At 32.3% G+C, this 23,530-nt stretch overlaps 3 protein-coding genes across 4 annotated transcripts in view; 1 reads left to right on the top strand and 2 right to left on the bottom strand.

Moving 5' to 3' along the window:
* LOC105317811 (inactive tyrosine-protein kinase 7) overlaps positions 1-5,025 on the bottom strand; it is a 46,515-nt gene extending 41,490 nt beyond the window's left edge. Inside the window, exons 1-2 of one of the 2 annotated variants that reach the window (XM_011414541.4) lie at positions 4,386-5,025; positions 723-1,010 (exon numbers count right to left, since the gene is read on the bottom strand). In XM_011414541.4, the coding sequence (XP_011412843.3) occupies positions 723-1,010; positions 4,386-4,437 (340 nt within the window). In that variant the 5' untranslated portion in view covers positions 4,438-5,025. Of the gene's footprint in view, positions 1-722; positions 1,011-1,487; positions 1,711-4,385 lie in introns of those variants that run through there. The other variant, XM_066086668.1, reaches the window with a different exon arrangement.
* Positions 5,026-6,683: 1,658 nt separating this feature from the next.
* On the bottom strand, positions 6,684-20,636 carry LOC105317812 (DNA-directed RNA polymerases I and III subunit RPAC1). The gene is made up of 11 exons (XM_034468172.2): positions 20,482-20,636; positions 12,725-12,796; positions 12,346-12,453; positions 11,974-12,106; positions 11,126-11,239; positions 10,342-10,391; positions 10,165-10,230; positions 9,843-9,909; positions 7,749-7,868; positions 7,344-7,460; positions 6,684-6,814 (listed from the first exon to the last, which is right to left on the bottom strand). Exons 1-11 carry the CDS (start codon positions 20,539-20,541, stop codon positions 6,708-6,710), a joined length of 1,014 nt encoding a protein of 337 aa, XP_034324063.2. The 5' UTR covers positions 20,542-20,636; the 3' UTR covers positions 6,684-6,707.
* Positions 20,637-21,298: 662 nt separating this feature from the next.
* LOC105317810 (AP-2 complex subunit sigma) lies at positions 21,299-23,530 on the top strand. The gene is made up of 4 exons (XM_034468176.2): positions 21,299-21,388; positions 21,930-22,079; positions 22,457-22,630; positions 22,972-23,530. Exons 1-4 carry the CDS (start codon positions 21,314-21,316, stop codon positions 23,071-23,073), a joined length of 501 nt encoding a protein of 166 aa, XP_034324067.2. The 5' UTR covers positions 21,299-21,313; the 3' UTR covers positions 23,074-23,530.

Genomic DNA, 23,530 nt, shown 5'->3' with positions numbered 1-23,530 from the left:
AAAAAAAAATAATGGCTCTTAAATTTTTCGAGAATCTCCGCAAGGAGGAGCATTTTTTTAGTGGGAGCTCCCTGTGAGTCTGCTATGTGCATGTTCTATCCTCCAGTCATCAGCAGCATTTGGTCTTTGTAATGGCCAGCTTTATCTGGGCTTTATTGCAGCAATGATTCCAGAAAAGTCTAGCCACTGGAAATGTCAGTAATCCAACCATTGCTTGATAGACTTCATAACCAAGATCATTGGCTGATTTGATGGAATTTTATATTTCAACTGATAGCTTTATACACCCCACATACACTTTTATACCCCACTAAAGCACGGCTGAGATGATATCTCCTGTTTGAACATTACACACATGGTGAACTTCTATAAACTGTATTGATAGCAAAACTAATCCAAGATCCAATGATAAGCTGTTATGACAGTAAATTGTTAAGTTTGAATTTTATAATCAACACTTATTGTGTAAACAAATGTATAAAATATTTCTGACACCTGTTGCCTGGCAGCAGTGATAAAATTCATACTGTCTCCAACAAAGTGGAAATAAATGTTGAAATATATGTACTTCCAGTGAACATCTTAACAATTTAATGAATATACAATGAAAAAAACATGTATGCTACTTGATTGCAATAAAAATCACAAGAGAATTCCACAAAATACTTGAGGAAATTGGGGGGGTTGGATACTGGTGTCAATTCATGAACCAAGGTACTTACATTGTATGTTGAGAGCAGCCTCACTGACAAGGGAATACCCTGAGGTTTTATTAGTCGCAATGCATGAAAAAGTGCCGGAGTCCTCCTCTCGTGTGACACGGAGAATATGAAGGTGGCTCCCCTCCTGAAAGCGCCGGCTGGTGGGGACTATAGGTTTGTTGTTGTGGGCCCAGCTGAACACTATGTGCTGGCGATTGGACACATCACAACGCAGCAGGACTTCCGAGCCCTCGATCACATCCATGTCTTCAGGTTTGGAACTGAAGTAAAACGTGTCCTGTGACAAAACTGTAAAACAGAGCAAAAAAAAAAAAAGAGTAATGCATTGTTAATCCTTTTGGGTTTTTTCATCTGAGAATTTTTTTTTAAGTTTTCAGTGAAAGCAACTTCATTAATTCAATAAATGTTTTAGAAAAAAGAATGTGAAAAAATAGCTGCTCCTTTGAAGATCAGCACAGCTGTAGCAATTTGTCAGCATAGCTAGAATCTCAGATCAGTTACAATGTATTTTGGTTTTATCCATAGCACAAAGTTCTATTTTTTTATCCATAATATTGATCACCTTGTTTCAAAGATGCGGCAAAAAGTGACAGCACATTTCATTAAAATAACTTTACTTCCAAATACTTCTGAAAAAAATGATGGGCTATCTGGGAATTTGAGTGGGGCTTATCAGCTGGAGAGGGTGTAATGAAGAAAGAGGATCCCCCAGCCAGTCTTGTTGCAATGAATTATAATGGGGGATCTATAACCCTGAATATTCACCTCTCATCTTCTTCCGAGAAACATCCCTCCAAAAATTTGTGCCATCATCCCTCACGGGCAAAAAGATTAACACAATGTCTGACATGTTTTGAAATTCCTTTTCTAAGAGTACAAGCTCGATTAATTAGGGTGATTTATTGAGACTCTGATAGGTTAAGTGATAAATATTGTAATCCAGAAACAAATAGTCTGCATCTTTATCATAAAAAAATAATCCATTACAATTCTAACTTTGCGGTAATCCTAAGAATGGCACGGCAAAGCACAAAAAGTAAATTTATTTTTTGTAAAATGTTTTCAAGTTTAACATTTGCGGAAGTTATAACTTAACTAACAATATTTATATCTTACCACAAAAAAAATGGCAAAATAGGAAAAGAAAAGAGTATTCATCCACAGTTCTTTTATTTTGCTGATTTATACATAAAAAAAAAATTAAAATACTGCCCCTTAAAAATATTTATGTAAAATAAACAAAATTCATTTGCCATAAAAATTAATTTTCCAAAAACTCATTAATCTTATGTACAGCTGAATGGCTTTCTAGGTGTCTGAAATCTCATTAACGGCTTTATATTTACCATTTCAAAACACTTGTATTTAATATGCGCAATATCATTACATAAAATTTTCATTATAAATGCTGCCATACAAGTGTGAAAGCATCCTCTAAATATATTCATAAACAAAGTAAACATCCCATTTGAAAGAGAAACTGCCACAAAAAATACAGACCAAAGATACACAATATATTTATTTATTTTTCAAACCTTAGGGAAGTATATTTGCACTTTAAATATTTCATTTAATTCATGATTATTACCCATAAATCACAGCTAAAGTGAAAGAAAATATATTCGAGGAACGGGACATAAAAACCTAAGCGTATCTGACTGCTTTAGTTCAATTACCCATTACATTGTTTTGCTGGGAATGGCTATGCCCCGGAATCTTGATCTCGATCGTTAACTGACTTTTTCCAATTTTGATTTGACTGGGTTGGCTAGGACATGCACCATAGAACAGTCTGTGGCCTGTGGGTACATGGGCAAGGCACCCGTACAAACATTCATCTGTCCATGACACCTACCCACCATTGTAAAAGCTTATCACGCGCGAATACTGACACTTGGACACTGGGTATAATGTTCTAATTATAGGTACAAATTTCCCACCTTGTCCTAGGGATATTCTTTTATTGTTTACTGTTACCACATCACTGATATAACCGTGTCAAAGTTTCAATGAAATTCAAAGTAAACAGGAGGTTAGATAGGTATTCTGAGCTTACCATTTGTTCTTAGTTTATTTTTTTTTTTTTTGTAGTTTGGATAAAAAGAACTAAATTCTAGAAAATTAAATTAAAATTTGTAGCTTTTACAACAATTAGAACTTTTCAAAACGTTGAAATTTTCCACTGTTTAACAAAACTACATAGTAATTACAGTAATTTAAAAAAAATAATAAATAAAAAAACATTGGTATACTTTAACAATTATTTATAGAGTTTAGAGATATTTTGATTTGCAAAATTATATGATTATGGAGTAGAATATCAAATGTTAACCGTGTTAACCGTATTCGTTTTACGAGAGGTGTAACACACTTGTGACACTAATCTCTCGCAGACTACAGCTCAGATGCCCTCTCACACTTCCTGAATTAAACAGAAGGGGGAAAAAACATTTCTGCCAGAGGATGGAAAACAATAGCTTCATCAGGCTTCCTCATAATCAGCAAAATAGCATGATTCACAGAGGGGGAGATGGTGTAGGGGGATTCTGTCCCTTCTTATCTCTCCGGAAGCCCCCATAAAAACAGAAGAAACATGTAATGTCCAGTCTCCCCCATCAATTTCTGACTAATTGCTCAGCAGCAGTTTTTCAGGCGGTGTTTGTGTATGTGTGAGGAAAAATAACAGGTCACTGTGACCACCTAATGGGGTGATTAATGGATTTTATGGAACTTAATGTCAGGTGTAATAAAAACGAAAAAATCTGCATAATTCATGCATTTCAAATGTAAATTCAGGCAGACGCAGGAATAACTGACAACTCCATATTGGGAAACACTAGGACAACAGTGGGATAGGACCATAAAAATTGTGATCATCATAATGGGCAGCGTTGTTTTCTGCCATGTGAGGCTATCTGCACCCCAGGCAGCCTCACATATCAACATGCACGTTAAAGCATGTAAATCTACCTATTACCTGGGAGATTACAAATATATGACACCTTGTAACATATATGACACCTTAAACCTAATCCTAACTGTAAATAAGGTACAGTGTTTAAACTAATCTTCTAGGAGTCGTAAAATTTTGTAAATCCTAAAAACACAAATTCATCCTCCCCTATTGCTGTGTAATTGGGTGAAATCTGACTTTTTATGGTGGTAAATCTGAAACCAAAAGGCATCAGATGCGCAATATTTTTCATCAATGGAACAATCATGTGTTTTAGGTAGCTTTTGAATTTACCAGTGGCAGTATGATTTGATTCCTGCTGAACTGACGGTTATGAGAAAAGAGATAATTGTTGCAGAAGCAAGGCAAAGGCTTTGAAAGTTATAAATGACAAAATATATTTCCCTGCAACAAGAGGGAGGTTAAAATCCTCTAAATTTCTTCATCCCACCTGCTTAAAAATAATTAAAATAGAAACTGTTTGTCTTAATTCCTTTTTCCTAAGCACACTCCATGCACACAATTCTTAATTGAGAATTAAAATATTTGATTATTTAAAAAAATCATTTTAAATCCTTTCATTACTTTGTTCGACTTTGATATTTAAACAGTTCTTCAAATTTACTTTTACAAGACCATGAAATTTAAAAGGGCCCAACAAACATCTATCACTAAGAACATTCATTGATTACGATCAGTTCTTCACTTACCGATGTGAAACAAGCTAACAAATATAATTATCCTCCAATTTCTGTCATCCATTCTGTATAAATGGTAAATCCTGTCAGAGCATCAGAAATTCTAAATAAAATCAAACTTTCACTACTTTGTTTTTCCGTCACACACCGTTCATTTGCATTTCACAGCTTATATAAAACTCAAGGGAGATTTATATATACGATATACCGTGAAAAATATCACTATTGATTCTCAAAAAACTTTCTTCACGTGTTGACGATTGTATTGCTGAGGGTGAGAGAGGCCGTGGAATATATCACTCCGCCAGGAGGCAGGGTTAGGGAACAGCAAATCGGGGACCGGCGCGCGCCTTTGTTGACAAAGATAAAGAGAGCTAAGCTGGTCGGATCCTAAGCACGTCCAATTCCTGATACCTTTAAACAAATCTCAACAACCGAGTCTAAGAAAAAGGGGGATAGATATCCGTATTCTACAAGTTATCTCCAGTCTGATACGCTTATCAATGGGGATTCTCCGGAGAGTGTGTTCCTATTCACCATGTGCGTTTTTGTTTACAACAATCGCAATTTTTTGATTGGTCGCGATCTGTGAAATAGGCGGGGCTATAAAAAACCCAAAACCGCAGTCTCTAGCTTACATCATTTCATTGCGCATTTAATCATTAAATTTCTTTTACAACCTAATTTAATTTCATTTAAGACAAACCTAATTTTAATTTAAAAACACTCTTTTAAATCATTTTTCTTCTTCACACATTCAATAATTTATATTTAAAAAAAAGCATAATTATTTTTTTCTGGTTTATTCAAAAAAATGAAATAATGAGCGACTTTGAAAACAATGTCAACTCCCCTACCCTGCAAAATAACGCAATTTCGATCAGATGCAAATACGCTGAGGTGTTAATGGAATTACGAGATTGTGGAATTTCTCACTATACCTAGATTGTTTCTCGCATTAAAACGTTCTATTGCATAAAAGCATGATGAACGTACGTGAATGTAGACCGCGAGGGAATTCTGTAACGCTGTTAATTGTAGATTAAAAGAATCAATTGATGTTTCTCAGAGAGAGAGAGAGAGAGAGAGAGAGAGAGAATAATTATGGTTTCCAAAAGTAATATCAAGTGATACTAAATAATTAAAGAAGACAACAATTAGAGCCATAAAAGAAAGGAGTTGAGTGGACAATAAAATTTCTGAACAGCAAGTGTCTTGGGGGATCCCTTCACTGTTGCTCGCTATTTGTACACATTTCCGATACTATATCACAAAAACCAGTAAACCATTAGCAATAAAGTAGTCATAAAAAAACCCAAACAATAAATCCCAACTCTGATTCACTTCTTATTTCGTTCCTGCATCTCCTCACAATGTAGACCATAATGTCTTCCAATATTACTGCTCCACCTAACAAGCTTTTAGGCAGTCAGTTTATTTCCTTCACGACAGAATTTATATAAATTGGCTCTTTAATTCAGTCTACAAAAGAAATGGAAAACTTCTGTTTCATTCAAGCAGTGAATCGCAAACCTCAGAATTGTATCAGGGCGTAATGTTTTTGTTATTAATGCAGTTGTAAAAATTTCATTTTAAGAATATAAAATCCATAATTAACGATAGAACTGTCTTTTCCTTTTAACATTCTGGGTGTAATACAATGTACTGCTTCGATTCACAGGGAAATCAATTTTATTCTTTATCAATGAAGAACAAAGATTTTAAAATGTAAAAAAAATCAAGAAAAAAAAATTAAAAATATAAATTCAGGTTGTACCAAAGGATCAATAACATATGAACTGTTTCATTTTGTCCAAAGGGCGATAACTCTTGCTCTGCAAACGTCAATAAAAAAAAATACCGTATACCTAAACGTTTCTGAAAATAAATCTAACTCTTATTCCAATGCAAAATCATTTTCATAATATCAAACTGGATTTAAGTCGATATAATATGATAATTGGAAACTATATACAGACTTAAGTTTAGATTATCACAGAACACTATTCTGATACTAGAGAATATCGATCAGTTCTGTTTGTTCAAAATGGTAATATCCTCTGTTCTAGTACCGGTAGTTGAATTTCTGTCACAGTTTCCGTCATTTATATGAATAAATTAGGCATTTTCTAAATGTTTCCATTTTTTCTAAATCCAAGAGAGTAAATATGACCCTTTTTACAAAATATCAAGAGTTATTTTTTTTGTAAAAAAAAACGTTCTTTTTTAAAAATATCAAAATGGATTAAAGTAAAATACAAAAACAAATTATTTCATTAATTAATTATAAATAAAAACAACAAACAGTGATAAGAGATTAACAGAACAATTTTACTAAGTATCCAAATCTGACATGAAATCTTGACACTTCTTCATCAGGACTTTGATGGCTTCCTCTACAAGGATATCTGGCGGTAAGATGCCCGTGGACTCCACAGAAACTACAAAGAGAAGGGCAATGCTTTACATGTAAACAGAATGATATAATGATGTTAGTTAGGAAAGTGGTCTGTACCAGTACATACTAAGAAAATTTTATTCTTTCATTTTGGTGGGAGGGGGGGGGGGGGTAGTGCTTGATAATTGGTAATTTCATTCAAAGAGAAGTACTGTCACTTTGGTTGAATGGTCAGTTAGCAGTAAAATTTATTTATACTTTTGTGGGGTAGTCAGTTACATTAAATATTGCATTCACTTGACAAAGGATCATACCGTTATTATTTAAAGAGAGTAAGAAATACTGTATACAGGGTAATTTTTGTCATGTATAATTTTCACCCTTCTACTCCTCAAAAATATAATAGTTTTGCCCTGTCTTAAATTTGCCCAGACACAGTTGTGTTTAAAGCGAGATAATTTGAGACATAGAAATTCACCCAGTCTTGAATTTGCTCACTGTTAACGAGGAAGAAAAGGGCGAAAATAAAATGGGAGCAAATATTTCCCTGTATACTGTTTTATACTGCTTACAAATGAAATGATCCCGGACTTTTTTCAGCTCCACTAAATCTTTTAAGCTGTCATGGCGGAACACTTCTCGACTACACGTGTCTTTTCTTGCATTTGCCACTCGTGCTACTTTGTTTCCTGAAACAGAAACAATGCCCCATGATGAAACAATGCCCCACAAAAAAAACAATGCCCCTCTGAAGAAACAGTCTAATTCAACAGAAACAATGTCCCACTAAAGAAACAGTGCCCCACTATAGAAACAGTGCCCAAATAGAGAAGCAGTCTAATTTAAAGAATTTTTTTTTATCTCTAGTTAAATTGAAGGATAAGTTTAAATTTATGCATGTATTAACTAGACTTCAAATTAATACTACATTCATAATAAACAAAACTGTCCGTGAGATGACACAGCCACCTCCTTACCATTTTCTGTGTCTATGACTATGACTCCAGGCGAGAAACAACTCTGTAACTTCTCAGCCAGGGCCCCAGTGACCGGGGATTTCAGATATATCTCAGGCAACAGTCTGTAAGAGGCAGTAGCTGTGGAATACAAATAATAAAAAAAAATGTCATATTTATTGATTTAAATATCACTTCTAGAAATCACTCTTTCATGGCACATTTTTTCATCGGTGGCATTCTAATCTGGAAATGTGTCACTTTGACTCAAATGTCCTAATAGCTGACAGTTGATAACTTATGGAGAAGTGAGTCACCTTTACTTTGTAAAATACATTGCTACCTATGCAGCAACAGTTATTTTTAACCTTTAAAATATTATTGCCCTAAATGTATTTGTAAGTTTTTAGAATGGTGTCGACTGTATAAAAGTGTATCACAAAATTTTGTATTAAAATGATGCAGAATTTTGATTTCCTCTTTAAACATATTACTTGTTCAAGAGTGAGTCAGAAAATAATCAGATAAACAGATGGAATCATGGTTGAAAAGATGCATATAAACCTCTAAATATTAAATTTTTTTTTGACTAAAAAAAAAAAAAATCAAAAGGTCACAACTGCATTATTATCTAACTGACCCAAACTGAAAATCAACATAACCTCTAAGGAAATGAATTGATAGTAACTCTATGTACCCGTATATATGACTACCTATACACTCTCACTGGCTAAGGTGGAATTACACAAAAAGGGACTGAAAGCTTATTTCAAACTACGAAAAGACTTCCTGAGTCTAAACCCCGGGATATCGACTAGCTTAAATGTATCTGACCACACTATAAAGCCAATTTTACTTTATGGCTCTGAAATATGGGGAATCTTTAACGTCAATAACATAAAAATAAAACAGTCTAATGATATACTGATACAACAATGTTATAACAACTTAATAGCTGAAACTTTACATCTAAAATTTTGTAAAACCATATTGGGGTTGAATAAGAAAAGTATGAACCATGCTTCACTTTCTGAACTAGGAAGATTTCCTCTACATTATATGATATTGTCAATAGATTACTAAAATATTGCTACAGATTAGAAAATTTAACAACAGAGTTTCCTCTATTAAAAGATGCATTTGTATGTAGTAAAGAACTTCATTTCGCCCAAAATACAACTTGGTATTCCTCTATTGAAAAGCTACTAAACATTCTTAATATTCAAAACATTATGACATATTCTAAAAAAGACTTTGTTACTTCTTTAAAACAATCTCAGACTAAAAAATATTTGATGGATTGGCAGTACTCAAATGAAACACTTAAAGATGGCAAACTTGTTACTTATTTATTTTTGAAAACTAACTTCAGACTGGAAAAGTATTTAACTATATTAAGACCTGAATACAGAAAGCCAATCTGTAGACTGCGGATATCAGCGCATAGACTTTTTATTGAATCGGGCAGATATAATAACACACCTAGAACAGAAAGAATATGCAAAAATTGTACACTTAATAAAATTGAAGATGAAGAACATTTTCTTATCCAATGCAGCAAATTTACAAAAGAAAGAGAGGAACTATTTGATTTAATTTCATCTAAAGCAAAACATTTTACTAGTTTAGAAGATAAACAAAAATTATTTTGGATTCTAAACTGTGAAGAATTAGATATATTAAACTCTGTTGGTAAATTTTTACAAAAGGCATTGCCTTAATTTGTATTTCCTATTCAAATATTGGTTTTTTATTTTTCAATCATATGATAAACTATTTCAAATTTGTATGTGCATTTGTATCTTGACATATTTATGTATGGTGTTTAACATAAATATATAGAAGACACTATATTGAATGTATGGAAACATACATAATTATACATATATATATACATATATACTATTTAATTGTTCATGTCTGTCATAGTTCTTTAAATCATCCAGCTCTTTCCCTCTTGTATATGTTTATTGAATGTTTTATGTTCATTGGATGTTGTATGTCAACAGTCTTCATGTTGCCCCTTGAGGGCCCTTAATTGGTTAATAAAGAAATTATACACAGTTACCACCAGGAGGTTATGTATTACATTGTCATTTTGAATAAAACACTCACCAACTGGAGAGAATTTGGCATGGTCCTTCCCAATACCTTTGTTACAGAATACTCGAATATCAATTTCCTGTGAATTAGAATTACACAGTCCTACTTCATTTGAATGACATATATACATTATCATGTACACATGCAAATACTGGTATTATACACATATCCCTTAAAACTTTTTACCAGAAGAACAGATCTATGTTAAAAAATCTCCAAAGATTTTATATACCCATACATTAAGAGAGTGTAGTGTTTCATCTATTAGATTTTATGTCAAAATTTTCTAAACACTCCTAATTTTTCATGATTACGAGTATGTAATTTTGCATACCTGTCCTGGTCTTAATTTTGCTATTAAAATATCATCATTAACAGGTCGCAGGTCTCCTTCTTTAAACTGAAACAAAGAAAGATTGCATTACAATTGTAACAAATATTTGATTACCTTTAATTTGAAATTTCAGTGAAAAAGAAATTTGATGATTTAAAAGGTCTTCCATAAACTTACTATTGTGTCTTGTCCCTTCATAGGAATCCATTTTAAGTGTTTTGTGGTGACTGAAACAAAATATGTCCAAAGATATTAATTAAGTAAATAAAACATTATATTGTAGACAAAGGTTATAGTAAATAGGAACCCTTATCAATTTCTAGAGGCAGGTGCTCTTTCAGTTAAAGGACATATCACATGTTTCTTAAGCATGGGACATTTTACATTTTTTGCCTTTCTTATGTATATATTAATTACTTCCAAAAGTTGTTTTGCTGTAATTTGCTTTAATTAGCCATAAAATCAATTTAAATCATAGCCCCAATCGTATAAAAACTTGTTAATTAGATAGTGTGTCACATGGTCCGGTGACGTCACATGCGTCCTTGCAGCTGTAACCAATATAGAAGCCTTTATAGATTAATCCATGTTCCTATTCCATAGAACATGTAATATTGATTTCCATCTTAATTTACTAACATGATATGAATCCCTTTAACCAAAATTCACAACCCCTGACTTCAATCTTTAAGAATTATAAATGTTCATTAAGCAAAATTCAGTTACACCTATCAAAAGAATTATTAAAATTTGTATTCTCTTACAAAACATTTTGCAGTGTACAGGTACATATTGCACAGATACAGTAAAATCAAACAACGTGGAACTGTATGCACGTTCAATCAAAAATAACAGGTCTGGTTTAACATTGGTGCAACTATAACTAAATTTGAGTACCAGTATTCACTTTAATTTCATACCAATTTCACAATGACCTTTGACCTATGAAATGGCTTCCCACCTTTGTGGTCTTTGTACATTTCATCTGGATCTGTGGTATCCTTGGCCTGGGAATTTTTGGTACATTTTACTTTGAGCTGAAATATGATGGTGTCTTCAGGAGAGAAATCTTCACCTGTGAAAACATTAATAGGGTTGTTGGTGGTATATACATATTTCTCTTTTAATGGCCTCCCAGGATGGTGACATTAGAAGAGTAATGGCGCACAACGTATGACACTCTAACATCAATTAGAACAAAAGACAGTTAAAAAGCATTGTGGGAGTTTCGAGAGATAAAAATTTAATTGTGACACATTTTAAGAACAATTTCTCCTTAATGTTTTATTGTTTGTTTTCTTCATTTTTTATGATAAACGAAAAAAGTATATGTTGGTCAATGTAACTCTTAATCAAGTGCACCATACAATAAAGAAAACATCACGCTTCAAGAAACCAGACAAGGAGTGATCAACTCTCTCTATTTCTTTACCAGTACTTATTTGTCACATATTCTCTCACCATTATTTATCAACACCCAATTTTTGAATCAAATGTACACTTTAATATACCTACAGTCCTCAATTTGTAAGGAATTAATATCAGCAAAATATCCCAAGAAGCTTCCCTTGGAGACTTTCATTATTTTTTTTTTATGTGATTACTATATGGAATCATTTTATATTAAAGTTTGAGTGCTCATGATCTTATGTTTTTGCAATTTTAAAGAAAACAGCAGGGTATCAGAATTTATAGTATTTTCGCAAAATAAAGAATATACAATGCTTTTCTGTATTCATTAAATGTAATGATGTTTTTTATACATTACAGGGGTGTGTACTGTTCTTAGAACCAGAATGTCTGACCTACCCTCAGATTTATATTCAAACAGTCTGGGGTCAGCCTTTATAGGAATCAGTCCCAATCTGTGGGCTAGAACCTCATCTTGTATGATGGAGGTGTTGTTGTAAATGTGAACCTTCTCTATTGCCATTGTGGGTACCTGCAGAAAACAAAGCCTAACTGAATGATTGAACCTTATAAATGTTGCATACCTATTGAGATTAATGGGATATCAGACCTCTTTGAAGAAAACAAGAGGATATTTGAGAACTGTCAACAAATATCTACAGTTTCTGATTAATTGATATCAATTTTGCATGAAATACTGACTTTTATCTATAATTTCCTCAACAAAAGGTTTCAATTTGCCATTATGATAAAATATTCATAAGCAAATACCTCTGCTAAGAGAATTCTGCGGAATGCATTTGCTATGGCTGCGTCTATGCCAACCATATCAAACTCCAGTTCATCATCGTTCATTTTTATCATGTCAATGCGGAAATTCTAAATCATAAAAAAAATACACAAATATAGTTCAAGAAAAATGAAATATCTATATATGAGGAAATAATAAGGACAGGTGCTTAATCTTTACTTATTGTCATATGTTGATATATTATATGTAAAATATAAATACACATGTAACTATGAATGCACTACAACTACTACTATAGTTCAGTCGTGTATTCAGCTTTTGCTCTGCATATTGATATATAGTTTGTCAGAATAAAGCAATTATAAACCATGAAAATCTTATATTTTATTGCCCTGTTACCTTTTTAAACTTTTTAAAATCCCATGCATCATCAAAGTCAGGGTACTCGCCAGGAAAATCTGTGCTATGAACCTGTGTTAACAAGAGTAACACTGAGTATGATATTGTTACAACAATTTTCTTTACTAAAAGGAGGGAAAAAATTCAAGGAACAAAAAATGACAAAATTTTGAAAAGTAACCTTTTCATAAACAGTACATTGGCTACCTTCATACAGGTAGATAACATAAGTACCGGTATCATCATATGTCTATGTTTGTAAAATCATTATTTGTCATTCTTACTTATTTAGTACTGATATGCTCTTACAGTCGTTTAAACAAGAGCTTGGACTTTTGGCAGTATGAATCAAACTTAGTTTGATGAAGGCAGGGTCTACTCGTTGTCAACTATCCAGACATTGGCTAAAAGATATGAATAAATTGAATGCAACAATTTTCCTCTGACTCTGTCCTCGGATGTATATTTCTGAATCAGTTGAAGCACAGTCAATTTCACTTTTGATAAAAAATCTTTTCCATTTTGACAGTCAATGAATATTGATGAGCACCTCTTAGCAAATCAGAAAGATGGTTCTCATTATGAAATATTTGACAGTTTGTTTTGATGAGCAAATTAGATAGTTACATCCCACCGAAAGTCCAAACTCTTGTTCAAATGACTTTATATTTCCAAGATATTGGGCAATACAATATATAGATCTCTTGACCTTTTATTCACATGCATGATCTTAGCAACTGCATATATAGAACAAAAAGTTCTGTAACAGTTTGAGTTGTGAATTTTTATTTTATATCATAAAAATCACCAGGTGTAATGCAATAGCCTTTTTTAATCTGTGTACCCCTCACGAAGTTTGTTGACTCTCAAATGGCACCCAAGATAAAGAATACCAGTACATGCACTAAAACAATATCTGGTTTTAGGACCATGAAATTTGCCTGTAAAAAGCAATTCTTAATACCCATGCATTTAAACTATTGATGATACGAAACCACAGCGAATAGTTCAAAACATGCTGCATTATTCATCATTATCACATATTTATTTGACACCATGCAGTTCTTAATGAGATAAATAGCTTCTATAGTTTTTATTTTCTCTGAAACAAAAACCACTATGTAAATTTTTTAACAATACCTTTTCATCATACAATCCCACAATGTATATTCTCCTAACTGAGTACTGGTAATTTCTAGGCTTCAAACACAAGCACTTGTTTCTTTGATGCATTGTATAATAGTTTTTTTTATTTTGGAAACATGCATATATTTTTATGTGGCTTAAAGATATATACTTGTATGTTAATAAATACAGATATCTTCATCATTTATTTTATTTTATTCTGAAAATTATATACATTGCACTGTAAATGACTCTAACCCATAATTATGGCAGTGCCATTACATCATTTATTTTTGCCCCCAACCACCCCTTAACTTTTGTAATAGCAACATACTTTGGTAGATACAGCAAATTAAAAATTGGTAATCTTTCAAGTTGAAAATGTAAACAAATTGACTACAGAGTTATCATGGTTATGATTGAAAAATACATGCGAAGTGAGGATTAATGGTAAAACATATATATAAACATAGGTAATCACAGATTACAAAGCTCACCGAGACGAGACATCACCCTTATGAGACTTCACCTTTATGAGACCACCTTTATCATATTAAATGAAAATCATACTTTATGATCTTGGATATTTATGGATTCTGTTTTGACACAATATCGTATATCATCTGTTAAAAAATTGTATGATATTCATATGTTCATATGTTAATCAATACAATAATATAAAATTAAATATTGCATTCTATCATATTTACAACATATATTAAATAATTCAATAAAATACCATAAACAATGATGAGATATGATATTGTAACGTATGATATGACATTGTATTGTGTTATACGTTATTGTATTTGATCACATAATACAATATTATATAAATAGTGCCTGTTTGGGAGGGTAACAGTTGAAATTGACACCCCGAGAAAACCATTGTCAACCGACGCGAAGCGGAGGTTGACAATGGTTTTCGAGGGGTGTCAATTTCAACTGTTATCCTCCCAAACAGGCACTATTTATTTTGTTATACTGAATGTCTTTTTTAAAATTTTTAAGAAAATTTTACTGCTTTTATATAGGAATAACATGAATTCTACAGCGAACCGTACGCGCATAATTTTCGCGCATGTAACATTTTTTAATGTTACCCGTTGCTAAGTGTGTTGCTAACGCTGAGGGTAATAGTACCGGTAAATATTATTAAATGCGTCTTAACCAATCAGATTTCAGTATTTAACATGAAAGTATAACAACATAATTTATTACATACTTAGTAATAAATACAGGTTTTTGGCATATGTGATACAGATGACATCACAAAATCAGTATCGGCCTCCGGGGCTGATACAGGTTATCAGCCCTCCAGGGCTGATACGGATCCGAATCACACCCCTTTCGGAACTCCTCTGCCTTTTTTCTCTTCGGCATTTTTGCATGTTTACAGACGAAAAATAAATTATTTTCAGTTACAATCGACATTTTTAAGTGCAGTTGAAAACTTCAAATGCAAGCAAATGTTTTAAAGCAGTCAACTTTTAAAACCTGATGAAATTCCGTTCTGTAGCTTCATGTTTGTTAAAACAAGAAGAACTCATATTTTTATTAAATACATGTATATGTACATGTGCAGACTTTTTTCAAATAATATGAATAATCAATTTGTTCAAGTTGATGTTTTTTTTAAAATTTATTACTAAGTATGTAATAAATATAATAATAGATACCCTTTTCCATATCACAGCTTGTATCAGCCCTCGACCAATATCATCCCTCGGGCCTTCGGCCCTCGGGCTGATATTGTAGTCTCGGGCTGATACAAGCTGTGATATGGAAAAGGGTATGTATTATTCTCTATATATAAAATAATATAGTATTATATTACAATATCATATTACATAATACATTATAACATTGAAACATATGATATTATATTGTATAATATAGTATGATATTGCATGACACTGTATCATTTTTGATACATAATATGATATTGTATCATATGATACACTATAATTTGATACAACATTGTTTCATATCAAATGATATATATGATATATACAATATTATGTGATAAAGTAAAAGTTTATATAATACAACATTATATTAAACATATTGTATCATATGATACAATAATATATTTTACAATATCATACAATACAATTTCATGTGATGTGATAATATATCATATTATAAACCAATATCATATTATACAATATCGTATGATACGATTTTATATAATATTACAGTATCATATTATACAATTTCATGTGATATAATTCTATATTACAGAAACTAATATCATGTTATACAATATCGTATGATATAATATTATAGAATATACAATATTGTATCATACGATACAATATTATATTTTGCAATATCTTATGTAATAGTATCATGTGATAAAATAACAAATTAATAATACAATATTATATTATACAATATTGTATCATAATATACAATAATACATAATGATATCATAATACAATATTATAACATAAAATATTTAAAAAATTGATCATATCATATCATATAACTTTTTATAATATTACATATGATATTATAGTATCATATTAAACAATATTGTTTCATACCATACAATACTATATCATAAGAATCATGTTATATCATTTTTCAACAAACACATCGATCTATCGAGCAGGTTTGAGTGAGGTAGGAGATTTCTTTAGCATCCTTGATAATGGAGATCAGGCTCTGCATCTGAAGCAACCTCTGCGTTTTATTTATAATATAGTTACATCAACTATGCAAGCTATCATCTATAAAACATGTTACCTGTTCCAAAAAAACTAAACCTCATCCAGCATCTGAAACCTATGGCTCAGATTCAGCATTCAAGCCTGTCAGGTGCATCAGTATACATAATACCCATCTCCATGCAAGTTTAGTGAAGTTCAGAACAGTAATAACTAAGATATCATCGTCAGAGGGCAACAGCAATTAAAACCTTAACCTGTTCCAGCATCCGCAACCTTTGGCTCAGATTCAACATCCATGCCTATCAGGTGCATCTGTATCATAAGACACACCATCCAATCAAGTTTGTAATAACTAAGATATATTTTTTAGCATCCTTGATAATGGAGATCAAGCTCTGCATCTGAAGCTTCCTCTGTGATTCATTCATATTATAGTTTAATCAACTATGCAAGTTTGAAATAGTACTATTATCTATTAAACATGTGACCTGTTCTAAAAAACTTAACCATATCCAGCATCTAAAACCTATGGCTCAGACTCAGCATTCAAGCCTGTCAGGTGCATCAGTATCATACGACGAAAAACTTTAACCAGCTCTAAAAACCTTAACCTCCTCAAGCATCCGAAACCTATGGCTCAGATTCAGCATTCAAGCCTCTCTGGTGCATCAGTATCATAAGACTCACCATCCATGCAAGTTTGGTGAAGTACGGACCAGCAGTAACTTAGATATTGCTATCAAAGGGCACCTGCAACAAAAACTTTAACCTGCTCCAAAAACCTTAACCTTCTCCAGCATCCGAAACCTATAGCTCAGATTCAGCACTCAAGCCTGTCTGGTGCATCAGTATCATAATACACACCATCCAAGCAAGTTTGGTGAAGTTTGGACCTGCAGTAACTTAGATATTGCTATCAAAGGGCACCTGCAACAAAAACTATAACCTGGTCCAACAACCTTAACCTCCTCCAGCATCTAAAATTTAGGATTCAGATTCAGCATCCAAGTCTTTCAAGTCCATAAGTAGGTCCAGATGCATCATCCATGCAAGTTTGGTGAAGATAGGACAAGTAATAGCTTAGATACAGGACCTGCAACAAAAACTTTAACCAGGTCCGGACGCCGACGCTGACGCCGACACCGACGTCGAGGGTATAGCATAAGCTCCCCGACTTCGTCTCGGTGAGCTAAAAATCAGCGAAAAATGAGAGTTGAGTCAGGGGTACTAAATTTTTCTTTCAGCCCTGGGCGCCACCATACTGGCCACCATTTTGTTTCTTAAAAGGGTTAGTTCGGTCATTAATTGACTGGCAGTTATCGATGTTTATTGACCTAAAAACTTGATTAAAAACTTTCCAGTATTTCAATTGATGATTTAAATTCAAAGAAATTAAAGTGAAAACCAGATAAGTTTCAATAGTGCTCTAAAAACAACACTAGTTCTATGTATGTCTTATCAAATTATCAGATGAAAAATAAAAACATTAACATCAAGGAACTTTTAGATACTGAATAAAGTATTCAATTTCATTACCAGTAGTTGGCATATGAATTAAATTAATAAACAATAAAGAAGAAATAAAGTTTTGTTGGAAACATGTAACTCTCTTCGGCTATTTCCAAGACAAAACTTGTACGTTTTATGTATGAAACATGATGTCATAATGTATAGACTGTGGCATGTGCATGCGATGTTAAGTTTAACTTTGGCTAATGATTTGAGTAGGTGTATCCTACTATGTGCGTATCAAATTAATTGTAAGTTGTACAAAAATCAAACTGCTTTATGTCAAATCTGCACTCAGTCCAACGGTCACACCGTTTACATATTAACGTTGATTTAAAAAGAATATCATCTTGCAAACAAAATGAAATTAATGGTGCAACTACAATGGTTCAAATAAGCGACGGCCATCCAAGTAAAATCATTCATTTGCACACAAGTATGGTGGTTGCATGAAGATTTTATTTGATTGTTTTTAATATTTTCCTGATAGTTAAAATCATATCTACAGTACCGATCAGACCCAACCTAACACCAGAGTAAACCCCAACTAAACCCCGGGTTTTCTATCTGGGGTTACTTTGGGTTTAGTTTTGAAAATTTTGGTCCACTCGGGGTTTACTTTGGGCTTACTGTAGAATTGCTTTTGGGGTCCACTATACGAACTGAAGTGTGAGGCAGACCTGTATTTTATCTTATCATCCTACTGCCTGTAATTCCTGCCCCTTGTATATTCCAAATACACATGTAGCGTCTGCTTTCAGGGTATACTTCTGATCAGGATTTACAAAGCTGCAATAATGTAGCCCTCTTCCGATTTTTTTTTTTTGGGAGAGGGCTACAACTCTAATGGTGCAAGTGTGGGAGTCATTCACTCCCGCAACTATTTCATCTCAAATCGTATATAAATGGCAATAGCATCTGCATTTCTTACCTGAACTCAAACATTGTAGATGTCTATGGCATAACTAAATTAAAAAATATCAGGTATAGTCCATATATCGGTTATTTTTCATGAATGTCAACAATGCAAGTTGAATTTGTCCGCCTTATTTACTGACCTTGACCGGTTTTATTTTGGGACAGCCAATGAGAATTTCGGAGCGGATCTTGAACTGAATATAGGAATTCCCCTATTTTAAACATAATTAACGCGGTAAATATGAATTTTCTATTATTTACCATTCCCTGAAATGATGTTTTAGTGATAGAACGAGGTAAGATCGATTATTTACACTGATATTCACGTTATCAAGCCCATCAAAACTCTAAGGCCTAAAAAAAAAATAGGTTTGTTTCCGCTTTCCCGACCGACCCTAACTTAAACCCGCCGACCCAAAAATTTTTTTTCGAGTTTTTTCGTAAATTTCCGTTTTTATCCGTTTTTTGTTAAAATTTCGTTTTTATCCGATTTAAAAATTTATTGTGTCCTCCAAATTTAAGTTGTAAAAACGCTTATAGAACTTATTGAGATGTCATCAGTGTTGTGTAGATGTTTGTTATTTACAAATGGCAGCACATGTCGTGCCAGTTGAGCTCGAGAAATGTTCCCACCTGCCGGGGAAAAAGTTCATCACATCATTTAAATAATGACAACAAATACTTGGTTTTTTTTATCTTACCCAGTTTAATAGATAAATGGTTTAATATGCACAATTGAACAGATGGAGAGGGAAAAAAAAAAGATTAAAAAAAAAAAAAAAGCCGACCGACCGACCCTAATTTTTTTCAGCCTGAAAGCGGAAACAAACCTATTTTTTTTTAGGCCTAAGAGTAAATCCCTTAAAATCACGCGAGAACTGTCATGGCTGCTGAAAAAGACGACTGGTACACATGCAGATGTGTTTTATCTGGTTTTGATTTATATACGGTTAGTTTGTTCAACCTGAATTAAAAAACCATTTTATCTAAAAGAAGTCAAATATAAAATCGATCTTTACAGACCGAAGTCAGCAGCATTAAAAAATTAATTTTGCACCATTACGGAGATCCTATAGAATTGTCATGATTGTAGCCCTCTCCAGTAAACATCAGATATAAAAAATCAGAGAGGGCTACATTATTGCAGCTAGGGTTTACGGTCTGTGTCCACTCTGGGTTTACTTGGGGTTTACTCTGGGTCCACTCTAGTAAACCCAGAAAGTAAACCCAGGGTTATTTGGGGTTTACTTTCTGTTATGTTGGGTCTGATCAGTACTGCACTGTAGTTAAAACGCCCTAGTAATTAATATTCCCCTTATTCATTTTGCTTTTACTGATGGAGATCAAACACCCAAGGTGACAATAAGGCAAATAACTTTTATCAAGTCTCAGTGAGAGTGAAATATCCTCGAACCAGACGTAAAACAACAAATATACGTTCAATCAAAAGTTGTTTTTTTTTCACTGCAAAATATACTCAAAATCTTAAATAAATTACAAGAACAATATACATGAAAGTAAGGCTCTTACATTATCAACTCCATGTTCGTTTAATGTGACCCGTGTTCTTGTATCTTCTGAAATATTCATTTTTAACTGGACATGTGCTCTTTTTCGCAAAATCCTTTTTTTTAATTTCAATGTATTAATGAAGCTTTATATTGATCTATTGCACTCCTTACAATAAACATTTTAATAACCTAATCTAAAGTAGATACTAAACAAAAAATGATTATGGTAGGGTTCCGGAATTCTTTTTAAAAAAAATTGAAAATGAAAACATACAATTTAAATCGTTTCTAGATCTTGTATGTCTATCATATTTGTGGCTATATTTTTTTTAATTTGATTTTTAACTTACAGAAATAAGTTAATATTTATTGATTGGCTAACTGCGCATGCGTCTGTCAGAGGAGGCGTTTTCCGGTTAAAAAGAGAGAATGGTAAAATTTCTGATTACCTATATTTTGTGATTTTTCATAGCATCATTGCGATATATGCTTTTTGTAGGTAGCAAATTTTGGATTTAATAACTTAATCGGTGGGGATATACAAAGGATTTTGCTGAATGGGATGTTGAAGGGTTATCTCTGTTCATTCTCCACGTTCACTGTTCATAACTTTATACTGTTTATAGTAGTTTTATTGGCCTCTGAAATCTATCAGTAAACAGTTGAACTGTTATTGTTAAGTGTGGATGAAGTTAAACTTTTATTCAACATATTAATTGAATATTATTTAGTACATTGAATCCATTTGTAATATGTTATATTCTGTACAATATTGCCACTGAAAGATTAAAAATCTCAAGGAATTTTACCCTCCACAAATTCTAATGATTTCACAGTAGTGTGTTTGGTACATGTATGCCTGTATAAGATACCAAATATTGGCAGACGAAGAAATTTTTTATCTACAGTATCTTGTCAAATTACAGGTTTACCTTAACCAGAGACATAAATAACATAGATAGGCAACTCCGCCATTAGTGTGTTTTGTTGTTGAAAAATATTACAGGACCAATCATACTTTGAGAACTACTTATTAGCAAACGGAGATGATGATCTGAAACCAAAAGTATATTGTTTTTATGAAAAATGTGCAAAGGTTTTAGACATTTTTGAAACAAAAAATTGAAAAATAAGATTAATATATAGAAAATAAATTGGCCAGTTATAAAACATTGGCGAAATCTCGAACGATGGGTAGCCCACTGCCTCCTGAAACTCCTCTTTAATACTGTTTATAAGACATAAACTCATGAAAATATAATATTTTGAATGTTTTGGCAATAGGTTTTAGCTATTTATATTTCGATATAATTGTTTATTAGAGAGATATAATGATTTAAACTGGGAATACTTTAAAATAGGGACCACGAGATTTCGGTCAGTTGCCAATCTTTGTTATTTTTGTCTCTGCCATAACAACATGTAAAACTTGTGACTGTATCAATTTGTGCAATCTTTTTCTTTTAGATTCGATTTATTCTAATTCAAAACCGAGCAGGAAAAACAAGGTTAGCAAAATGGTACATGCATTTTGATGATGACGAAAAGCAGAAATTGATTGAAGAAGTGCATGCAGTTGTTACTGTCAGAGATGCCAAACATACAAATTTTGTAGAGGTAAAAATGTGGATTTTTACAAAAATGTTATTTATAATTTTGAATTGAATGGATCATACCATATCTGTTAGTTTTACATGCTTAGTCAATCTATTTTAAAATCTAACCCTCTATGCTCCTTATAAACAAAGTGTTGACATGTCTTTTATTTATAGATACTGAGCCAGTATCTAATTTAAATCAAATCCAATATTACTGGCTAAGTGTTTTGTTTTTATTTTTTTTCCAAATTCAAATTGTCATTCAGATTATTATAAGGTCAATGTCACTGTGATTGAAACTGTAATGTTCTGAATTTATTAAATGCTAAATATTTATGTGTCCTCAATATTTATTCAAAGATTTTCAATATTTTAAATAATATTTTTCTGTTACAGTTTCGAAACTTTAAAATTGTGTACAGACGGTATGCTGGGCTGTATTTCTGCATATGCGTGGATGTCAGTGACAACAACTTAATGTACCTTGAAGCCATCCATAACTTTGTAGAAGTATTAAATGAGTACTTCCACAATGTGTGCGAGTTGGATCTTGTATTTAATTTTTACAAGGTAAAGTTCTGTCTCTTGATGTTATGGAAAGAAAATACAGTCATTGATATTAGCTGATACCATAAAATTTTGTGGTATTAATATTAGATTTATACGAAGTTCATAAAAACTGTCTTAAACAAGTTAAAGAGAAATGATAATATTTATCTTTGAACACGAAATGATATTTTAATAAAAAAAAAAAAAACCTATAGCATATAACTACCATATTGTTTCTGATATAAAAAAAAAAAATGAATGCTGCTTATATACCAGTTTTACTGTTTCCATCATGAAGATTTTCCTGCATACATGATATTTTTGATATTGATTATTCACCATGTGGTGGTTTTATTTTTCAGGTATATAGTGTTGTGGATGAAATGTTTTTAGCTGGTGAAATAAGAGAGACAAGTCAAACTAAAGTACTCAAACAACTGCTGATGCTCTCATCATTAGAATGATCTGATAGTGATGTGTTGTAGAAATGTATTCCATGTAATGTTATAACTGGATTCATGTGTTTTTTTCACATTCCAATTATATTTTTGGGGCAACTTTAAATTTTGCATGAAAAAAACCTTTATTACTGCAAATCAATTACAGATAATGTTAAGAAAAAAGATATGTCCCCAAAAATCTGTAAATCATCTATCACCATTATTCAAGTGTTGATGTTAGAAACAGCATTGTAGATTCAATGTTAAGGGAACAAAAGATGTATGAATGGAAAATTTAGAAAGGATGTATATACAGAATGAGAGCATATTTATATATTTATGCTAATCATAATATCTTAGATTGAATGATGTGACTTTTAACAATCTTCACAACTTAGATCTATAATAACAGATTTGTGTTGTGATGGTTATTCCCCTAAAAGGGAACTGTGCAATTTGTAAATAAAGTATCAAATTATAA

This window comes from Magallana gigas, chromosome 6 (genome assembly GCF_963853765.1).
Source record: "Magallana gigas chromosome 6, xbMagGiga1.1, whole genome shotgun sequence".
NCBI lineage: Eukaryota > Metazoa > Mollusca > Bivalvia > Ostreida > Ostreidae > Magallana > Magallana gigas.
Note: the sequence above shows the minus strand (reverse complement) of the source record. Positions and strands in the feature narration are given on the sequence as shown.